This window comes from Melanerpes formicivorus, unplaced genomic scaffold, assembly GCF_026170545.1.
Source record: "Melanerpes formicivorus ecotype bairdi unplaced genomic scaffold, bMelFor1.0.p_v2 SCAF_2, whole genome shotgun sequence".
NCBI lineage: Eukaryota > Metazoa > Chordata > Aves > Piciformes > Picidae > Melanerpes > Melanerpes formicivorus.
In genome coordinates, this window is record NW_027142354.1 from 57,660,341 (window position 1) to 57,670,351 (window position 10,011).

Here is a 10,011-nt window from a genome sequence, read left to right on the forward strand (position 1 = left end):
TCCAGGGATTCTGCAGTGCTGATTGCTCAGCCTGGCTGCTCCATCCCTGGGGGGCTCCAGCTTGTTGATAAAACATTCCTCTGTGCTGTGGCTCCGTGGCTCATCTGGCCATGCTCAAAGGGACAAGGAGCAGTGTCTTAGCAAAATGTCCTGCCAGGGACAGGAAGGCTTTGTCTGCATGGAACCACTGTGACCTAATGAAGGCTGTCCTCAGGGTCTCTGCATTGCACCAGCCTTCTGCTGCAGACAGCTGCTTGGTGTCCCAGCTCCCAGGTGGTGCAGCTGAAGTGTAATGAGACGATGAGGCTCGCTGGAGGGGAGAGGCCTACAGCACAGGTTTCCCAAATCCTGCCCAGCTCACCTCCCTGGAAGTGCTCAGCACTTCAATCCCTCCCCAGTGCTCCCAGCATCGTTAGTGCACATTAACCATGGGGCAAGCTGGGTGCTGCTGGCCCTGAACACTGGCAGGTCCAGCTGGAGGCACCAAGTGTCTGCAGGAACACCTGGCCCTGCTCCCATTGGAGTCCTGGTTCCTGCTTGGCTTAGGCAGGAGTTAGCAGTGCCTGGAGGGGTTAATCTCAAGGCTTTTCTGAGGGGTCTAAGAGCAACTCCATCCCCCAAAGCAAGACCCCCTCCCAGGGAGCTGGTGATTCTATGGTCCTGCTTTGGCAGGGGGGTTGGATCTGAAGGCCTCCAGAGGTCTCTTCCAACCCCATACCTCCTGTGAGCCTGTGCACACTGGATGGTGCAGTTACCTCAGTGTCACAAACAGCATCTCTGCCATCAAGGCATGGATCTGGGACCTGAAATGTTTTTAGCCCATTCTGGATGCTGAGTGTTAATTTAGGTGAGGCTCTCTTATTTCCCCCTTGGCTGTGCACCACTGAATGCTTCAGACAAAGTTTAGAAGAGCAGGTTGGTTAAAGCTTTCTTGAGTCCTTCCTACAGCTAGAAAACTAATGGAGCTGAGGAGCCAACACCCCCTGTGGGGGCAGCTCCTGCTGGAAATGAATAGTCCTCACTCAGCTATGGTGATCAGGGAGGCAGATTCCTGCAGCCAGTGCAGCCACACTGGTGTCCTGACGTTCCCAGGTCCCTGGGGGGGTTTGAAACACGTTAAATAAGCAGTGAAATGAAATTGGAGCCCCAGCTGAGTGCATTGTGCTGGGACTGTTAAAGCAGTGTGATAATCCAATGGTGTCAGAGGTCTGCTCAGACACAGAGGGGATGATTTTCAGCTGGGGGTGTTAGAAGAGGTGATGCCAGCATGGACCCAATCAGGGTGGCACAACCCTGGGAGAGAGCAGTGTGCTGTGCCATGCTGTGTCACCCCAGGGCCACCCCACAGCAAGGGGATGTCTGCTGGAGCATCCTGGCTGCCTCCATCCCCTGCCCTGCTGGGGAAGGCTCTGGAGAACAGGTCTCATGAGGAGCAGGTGAGGGAACTGGGGGTTGTTTAGTCTGGAGAAAAGGAGGCTGAGGGGAGACCTTCTCACTCTCTCTCTACAACTCCCTGAAGGAAGGTTGGAGCCGGGTGGGAGTCAGTCTCTTCTCCCTAGTAACAAGCGCTAGGAGAGCAAATGGCCTCAAGTTGCAGCAGGGGAGCTTTAGGTTGGATATTAGGAAAAAATTCTTCACTGAAAAATTCTCAGAAACTGGCCCAGGCTCCCCAGGAAGGTTGGTTGAATCCCCAGCCCTTGAAGGTGTTTAAAAGAGGCAGAGATGTGGCACTGAGGGACAAGGCTTAGCACCAGGCTTGGAAGTTCGATAAGGGTTGGACTCGATGTTCTTAGAGTCCTTTCCAACCAAAACAATTCTGTGATCTCAGGGATGATCTCCTCACTGCTAAATGAGTTGTGTGGAACACAGCCCACATGTGTTTCTTTAACACTTTGAGGGGGTGCCTCTGGAACTAGCAGGCACGGGGCCGGCAGCCAAGGTCAGGCACGATGAGACAGAAACAGAAAAGCAGAGTTCCTCTCTCTGGGGAGGAGAGGCATTGTCAGAATCATGAGAAAACAAACCAGAGCAAGAGGGATTGTTTTCCCCAAACAAGATGCTGTTTGAAAACACCTACTTGGAGTCACACATCCCTTTTCTTGTCCTCCCTGCTCGTTGCAACTTTGCCAAACTCAAATGTTGGTACTGAGCTGGCCTCCAGACTCATGGGAGCAGCTTGAAATGCCTCAGCTTGTTGCTTTTTTGGAAGAAATCTCTCTCTTTTCTTTCCCCCCCCCCTTTTCTTTTCTTTTCCATTTGGTGCCTGCTGCTGGAGCCCTAAAAGACCTCATTCTGACCTGCCTCTGACCACATGGGCTAGAGCCTCCCTTTCGCTTCCCCATTCCCCCCCTGTTTTCCCGACTCCCCATCAAATGAATGGATTGAGGAGCCAGGCTTCACAGTAAACACCAAGTGTGGGGAGATTTGCAGTTGATGGTAGGAGTTGTCAGGAGCTGTTGTCAGCACAGTGTGCAAGATGTGTGTGAACCATCCCCAGCAACTGTTCCTTCCCGAGCCGGCTCCTCTGACAAGACAGAACGCACGGGGAGAAGCCTTTCCCACGGCAGAAGACGCCTGAGAGCTCTCCCTGCTGTCAGCTTGAGCTGGAGAAACACCCCCGCAGACACCTGCTCCCACACACCCTGGCTCAGCCCCAGCCCTCCCCGTGCTGCCTTTCGTGCTCCAGGCTCAGCAGGTTGTGCTGCCAGGCCACACCTCGGTGCCCAGGACCAGGCGGGCACAGCCGGAGCTCGCCGGGGACCCGCTGACCCTCTGGGCAGGAGCCGCTGGAGGGGCCAGGGCCAGCTGCCCTGCCTGGGCTCTGGGAGGACTCAGCAGCTTTGTTTGCTCCCCAGCTTGGCAGCAGCAGGTTAGTGCTTTATGAAAGGCTATTGCTTTTACCCTGTGGTTTGGGGAAAACAAGGAGGGAGCTGGGCAGAGGCAGGAGAGGCAGCCTGGCTTCTGCCTTCAGACTGCTGCCGTGGGCACCACCTCGGCTGTCTTTCCAGCAGCTCAGACCCTCCATCTCACTGAACTTCTGTCCCCTTGTTCCTTTCCCTGCTCTTCACTTAGTAGAAGAGGTCTCTGCTGCACCAGGAGCACCACCTCCAGCAGAGCAGAAACCCACAAAGGTATTTCCCCAAAGCCAAGACTTCTACAGCCTTGGCTTTGCATGGGCACGTCAGGCTTCCTTGTGGTAAACCAACCAGCCAGCCAGAGCTCATTGCCCTCACTGCTGTAGAGCTGGACCTCAAGAGTCGCTGTGAGATGCCTCAGCAGCCACAGGGCTAATGACCCAAATAAGAGAGAACATCCAAATACCTTTGGAAAATAACTCCAGGTATATTTTGGGACTCGGTCTGTGCAAGATGTGTGTGTGTGAGCCACCTGGTCTGTGGTATCTGAGCTCAGCAGGCTCTCCAGGGGGGTTTAGCTGGGCTCCAACCACGGTGCAGTAAACAGGTGCTCTTGTCTTAGGAGAGCAGGGTTCAGGGCTTGCCCTCCCTGGCTCTCACTGTTATCAACCACCTGCCTAACGAGAATTGTTAGATCAACTAACGTCTGTATAATGGCTACAGGAATGCAGACTTCCCCTGTTCAGCCAGGGCTTGCTGCAACCCTGCAGAGCAATTAGAGGTGACTCACAGGGGCAGGTGGACTTGGCCAGGATCCCAAGAGGGCTGGCACTGTCCCTGGGATGCAAGGCACAAGGCTGGCTCTGTGATGCTGCCAAGAGAGCTGGTGTTTATCTGCATATAATGATTTTCTTTTTGCTGTGAGTGGATTAGCATGGAAGGTGATTTTCCTCTGGAGGAGTTGCAAGGTAATGTCTGGGTATGTAAAGGATCCAAACAGAAAAGGGCTGTTGCTAATTGGCAAAAATGTTTAAGTTTCCCACCTGGAGCTGGTTGAGTTTGCTGGTGAAGCTGCCTGCAGCTCAGCCACCCCCTGCATGGATGCTTGAGAAGGACCAAAGCTCCTGGGGTGAGTGGCTGCTGGTGAGCCTCAGCACTGGGGAATGCTCTTCCAGGGAGTGAAGGTCAGGAACTGCTTAACACCCAGAAGGTGCTTCCTAAGTGTGGGTAAGGTGTTTGGTTTGGCTTGGCTTGGATGTTCTTTCCAGTGGCAGAGACAAATATCCTTCTTTAGTGTAATGATTGGAATCATGAGAATTGATTGACCTGGTGTTAAATGATGAGCAGCTTCCTGGGCTGTGTCCACATCTTGCCCCACAGGTAAGGGTTGTAATGCTCTGTAGGTAATGGGGAGCCAGACCTCTTGCTGCTCTTGACCAATTTTAATCTCCCAATGCAGTTCCTGGGCAGAGAGGACACTTCTCAACTCAGGGTACTGTAACTGCATCTCTTTACCTTTAAGCCTCTCTGACTGCTAAGGGTGAAAGAAAGAGCCTCCAAACCCTGCCCTAAAGCCTAATTCCTCCTGGGGTGTGTGAGTGAAGGCTGGGAAGATCTGGCCTTTCACCTTGAGCTTTTCCTGCTGTGCAGCTGCTGTGTGACTCTGCTGTAGGTTTTGCAGCCATTTCCAGGGCTGGGAAGCTTGGCTCAAGTGTCTGCAGACTTTGTGGCCTTTACAGTGAGGTGAGGCAGGAATAAAAGCACTGAGGCTTTAGGTTCACAGGGTCAGGCTTTACATGCAAACAGCTAAACTGGGAAGAGGTTTCTTGGAGGCAGAATGAAGCCTGCAGTGGCACCAGGGGCAGCTCCAAGTGCTTGGACAAATCCAGAGCTGTAGACAGTGCTCTTATCTCTTGCATCACTCCTTAGAGCCACACTGCTAATCCTTTGTATCTGTGTAAACATGAGAGATGAATATATTCTGTTGTTTTCTTGCTCTGGCCAGACCTTCCTTCCCTTCCTCCTGCAAAGTGCTTGAGGACACAGCCAGACCTTGAATTCTTGGGAGAACTCGGGGTGGGGGCAGGGGGGCAGATGCTGGCCACCAGCTTGGTTGTGCCAAGGAAGTGTTGTGATGATTTGCAGCATGTTGTGCTGAGTGAGCTGGCAGATGTTCTGAGCTGGCAGATGTTCTGAACGGGCAGGGAAGGGAGGAAATCACCATGTGGAGCAAAGTGCTGGCTCCTAGCAGGAGCAAGGAGAAAGTCCAGTGCATGGGCTTACCCTCTGGGTGCAATATGATGCCCAAAGTCATCCTGGGGACAAGCAAAGGGTAATCATAGAATGGTCTGGGTTGGAAGGGACCTCCAAAGGTCCTCTGGTCCAACTGGTTGAACAGCCTTAGCTGTATGAGTTTCCAGTAGGTGGTGGTGCTCTGAGGGCTGTCTCTGGGTGTTCTCTCCATGAAGGAAATGTTATCGAAGTAGATAATTAAATAATGTCAAAGGCTCTTTGACCCTGAAATGTGCAGGGGTGAGGAGAGGGCATGAGTCACTAAGAAAATAGCACTGTTTTCCTTCTTGCTTAACCTTTCACATTCTACAGCCCTTTCAATGAGTCTTAATTAACCCAGCAGACCCTAAAACCCCTTAGAGCCAGGTGCCCAGTGAAACGAGCTCCTCAGAGGAGAAGGTGCAAAAAAGCCTTGGTCGTGAAAAGACAACAGCAGCAATGTTGAACTGGTGGGTACTGACTGAAGCAGCAGTCCTGGCTCTTTGGATACCCCTGGCATAACAAAGGTCTGACTGAAATCATTCGTCCTGCATGTGGTGTGCTGTCCCTTGGCCTCTTGGTCACATCTGCTGGCTGCCTGTTGCCACCGAAAGTCAGCCGTCCTGTGGCTGCTATTGTTTCACTGTGGTGCTGAGTGTCCCCATTCGATGTCAGGTGTCAAGCAACCCTGAAGTAAATGAGAACTCTCTAAACTCTGCCCCAACCACTCATTTCTGTTTCCTGAAGCCTGCAGAGCAGTTTCTGCCTCACCTTATGCAGGTATAAGCCCAGAGTAACCCTGCTGAAGCACACAGGACGATTCCAGTTTCACAAGGCAAGCGGGATCCGAGTGACGCTCCAGGGACAGCAGTTTATCTTCCCAGAGTAAGCACTTGTTTTCCTAATATGATTGCAAATTAATTCCAGAGATAATGTGATGCCATGTAATTGAGAGGCCCCTGAGCTGCTCCCAGTTTGTTTTTGTTGAGCCCTCTGCACACCAGTGGGGGTTTAATTGCACCAGCAGGAATGAAGGTTTAGGGAATCCTGGCTTGCTTTGAAGGTTTGTGTCCTGCACCCCTGTGCCACTGAAGGTCCCTCTCTCATCCCCCCCTGATCAGTGCAATAATAAATTCCCTTGCCTCCTCCCACCTCCCTGCCTTCCTGCACTGCTGGAGATTAGATGGGCCAAGGGCTGTGTGTGCTGCAGTCATCCCAAGGGTGACTGGATCTTGGCAGGCTAAAGAGAGAAAAAAAGTTATGGGGGTGGTGCTGCTGCCCTTCTCTTATCTGGGATGCTAATGTGAGTATTTCCTCAGCCCTACCATCCATTTTTTATGGGATTTGTAAGTGAGTACTTGTCTCTGAGACCTCTAATCCACTGCTGGACAGGACTGAAGCAGAGCAGCAACTTTCTGTCTTGCTCATGCTGGCTGCCAAGCTGGGGGTTTAAAAGCTTAGCAGCTAGCACACAAATCTTGCTCCTCAGCTCCTCTGAAATGCTCTTGTGAGCGAGACAGGGCAAGGGAGTGAAGGCCCCAGGCTGTTGTGAAGGCTGTCAGGAGGTCCTGGGGGGGTTGGTGCTGTCTGGGGCTCTGGGAGTCTCCAAGATCCAGGTGCATGTGCTGGGGGAGAGGGGCTGTGTGCCAGTCAGGGGGATCTGAGGGTGCCTGGGGGGAGCTCTTCCCATTTGCAGTGACACACACAAGGTGGGAAGGACTTTAGGAAGAGTTGTGGTGTAAAGCCTACTTTTGCACAGCTCAGAGACAGCTGATCAGAAGGAACCTGTTTATTGTGAGGTTTAGGAGAAGAGGTTTCATGCAAACTGCATTCTTTTTCTTTTGGCAAGTAATGAGGCTGAGACAGAACTTGGAGTTACAGTTTTAAAAACACAAACACATAGGATCTCGTTCAGCAAACACAACCCAAACTTCTTCCCCAGGGAACATTAAAGAAGCAAATGTTTGCTAAAATAAATGGGCAACAAACAGGGGGTGGGGGGAAACAAAACAAACCAAAGCCAAACATCCCAAAAGCCCCTTGAAGAAGCAGCAGTCACATCTTCAGCTGTATGTTCAGGCTGTACTTTCACTTTGCTTTTCCTGTTCAATAGCTGCCAGAAAAACAGAGGAAACAAAGCTTTGATCACTGACCAAGGTAATTATTCTGCAGGGGACAGATGGCTGTGGTCATTTTTTTGAGCTGGGGATGGGAAGGCCTCAGATGCTTGGTTTGGCCACCCTGGAAATTTTAACTCATTTCCACATCTGCATAGCTAGTTGGGTGCAGCTCATGATGTGCAAACCAAACCTGCTCTTGCATTTACAGCTTCAGCATCAGTACAGATAATAAACCAGGGCAAAACCAGGTCTCTTATGTTGAGGGACACTGCACCTCTGTGGCTGTCAGCACTGACACATCCAAAGTAACCACAGTGAGACTCTTCTGAAGGAAACAGCTCGCAGTGCCAGGTGGAAATGGCATTTTGTGGCATCTGTACATCTAACTTGCATGTGAATCACAACCCTTTCCTGGCTGCCTGTGCACAGTGTGTGTACAAAAAAGGATTAGGTGTTCAAAAAAGGATTGGAGGTGGCCCTTGGAGCCATGGCTTAGTTGTTAGGAAGTGTTAGGTATTGGCAAGAGGTTGGAATTGATGATCTCTGAGGTCTTTTCCAACCTGGTTGATTCTATTATTCTACCAAGGGTGCCTTGCCAGGGCAGACTGCCTGTTGGACGAGGATGATGATGGCCTTCTCTTGCAGCCTTACTCCCAGAAAAGGTGCCTGGAGCTCTCCTAGGCAGGGCTGGCAGCAGGTACCAGTGGGGGGCAGCAGCACATCTGTCTGATAACAAAGTAAAGCCAGAGCCCGGGCACCTGCTGGGGATGCTGCCTGGTCTGCCAGGGATGCAGAAGGCTTCCCCTGGGCACCTCTGCCTCCAAAAGGGCTGGAAGGTGGGAATTACAAACAGCTGCAACCAGCAGCTATACTGGTCTTGTTTTTAGCAGAAGCAAGAGCAATCCCATCAGAGAGGACTTTGCAGGCAAAAGCACAGCATGGGTTGTAACTACTCGTACCCTTGGACGCCCAGCACTGAGTACAAGTCTTAGCATTATCCCCCGTTCAAGGCAGGGATGAGTTTGAGCCTGTAATCCTATGATTAGTATTCATTTTGCATCTGAACTGCAACACAGCTTGCATCCTCGCTGCTCCCAGTTCAAACAGCCTCTCCAGCACTTACTTTCTTTCGTGGGCAAGGGATTTTTCTCTCTGGTTTCTGTCTTCTTCAGCTTGGTCTTGTCGAACGTTTCGATTTCAGCGAAATCCGGCTTGTCGGACATGATGGGTCCTGACAAAGAAAGGAGAAACACAGCCCTGGCTCTGTCAGCTACTGCTCTCATGCCAGCCATCTGCAAAACATTTTCTGCTAGAAGGAGGGGGGAAAAAAAAACCACCCAAAAACAACCCATGAAAGATAGCATTAAAAAAAGAAAGAAAGAAAGAAAACAGAAGCCAGCGTTTCTGCAAGAGAACTCCCAAACCCAACACCTCAGCCTGGGACCTCTCCCTGAGGTCTGGCTCTTCCAGAGCTAGAGAGGAAAGGCAGAGATGGAATTTTAGCTGGGCTTTTCCTAAATACCTCCCTCCCCCCAGCAGAATGTCTCCAAAATCCTCTCTTGCACATGGAAGGAAGGACATCTCACTGAACACAACGCTTTGACCGCCAAGGGTCCACGGTGCCTCCTGGCACACATCTCTGTGTGAAGGGAGGCTGCTCACCCAAAATAAACTGCAATGAACTCCACATCCAATGCAAACAAAGAGCTGTCAGTTATGATTCTGTTTCAATTAACAGGCTTTGCCTGTAATTCTGAGCCACCCTGTCCTGAGTGCATACATACCCCCGGATCTGGATGAGCTGCTGTGGACACTTGTGCTTAACAATAGAGGACCCGTTCACCCAGCCCTTTGTTTGCTCTCGCACTCAATATCCCAGTCGCAGGCTCAGTGGCTTTTGATTGTTCTCTCTCAGAAGAGAAATCCACAAAGCACACGGGAATTCAACCCTTCACCTCTCCAGGCTTCCCTACTCCAATTCCTGGGTTTAATAGGAATTCAAGTTAAAAAATCCAGCCTGGGCTGTTATGCCCCTGATTTCAGGGAGAGTCTCCCAGCAAGGAGAGGCTTGGCATGGAGATGGCTGAGATAATGAGATAGATATATGTATATTTTTATATGTATGTATAAAAATTCACACACACACACACACCCCCCTTCCTGAAGACAATCAGATTTCATTTGTATCTGCACTGAGACAACAGAAGCAAACAGTCACAGGAGCTAAAAAAACCCAAATGCAAGAGAAAAGCTACAAAAAGCACATGGCATTACCGTCTGGCTGCTCCCTCCTCAGCTGCTTGGTGGCCGTCTGAGGCAGTGTGAGTTGAAAAAGGTCAGGGTAATCCCTCCTCTCAGCTCCTCTCCTCCCCCCCTCCCCTCCCCGAGCCCATTGCTATTAATATTGATTAGTTCAGCACTGGGATTGCTCAGCCTTTAAGGAAAGGACAGATTGCTCCTGCAGAAAGTGCCCGAGGCAGGGAAATGGGAAAAGTGACCCAGAGACCTGCCCAAAGCCAGCTCAGGGCTTCTTTGCTTTTCCCTTTCATCTACCAGGATAGCAATATTTAAGTGTCCCTCCCTGCCCTTCTTTTACAGTGCTGAGGTTTGGGGTTCAGGTGGGCTCTGGAGTTCCTTTAAGGGCTGGTGCTGCAGTCTGGGGAGTGTTCAGGTGAATTCAGCAAAGCAGCTGTGGGTTGTGTGCCACCTGCCCAGGCTGGCAGAAGCCCACGTGTGGGGCTCAGGAGGGCTCCAAGCACACCCAT

The 10,011-nt window shown here is 51.3% G+C and overlaps 1 protein-coding gene across 4 annotated transcripts; it reads right to left on the reverse strand.

Moving 5' to 3' along the window:
- Positions 1-6,995: 6,995 nt before the first annotated feature.
- LOC137446025 (thymosin beta-12-like) lies at positions 6,996-9,614 on the reverse strand. 4 transcript variants are annotated; one of them, XM_068148289.1, is made up of 3 exons: positions 9,521-9,614; positions 8,370-8,477; positions 6,996-7,239 (listed from the first exon to the last, which is right to left on the reverse strand). In XM_068148289.1, exons 2-3 carry the CDS (start codon positions 8,467-8,469, stop codon positions 7,202-7,204), a joined length of 138 nt encoding a protein of 45 aa, XP_068004390.1. In that variant the 5' UTR covers positions 8,470-8,477; positions 9,521-9,614; the 3' UTR covers positions 6,996-7,201. The 4 variants fall into 4 exon arrangements, with proteins under 4 accessions (XP_068004390.1, XP_068004397.1, XP_068004406.1 ...); XM_068148296.1 differs by lacking the exon at positions 9,521-9,614 and adding an exon at positions 9,031-9,166; XM_068148305.1 differs by lacking the exon at positions 9,521-9,614 and adding an exon at positions 8,678-8,699.
- Positions 9,615-10,011: the final 397 nt, after the last annotated feature.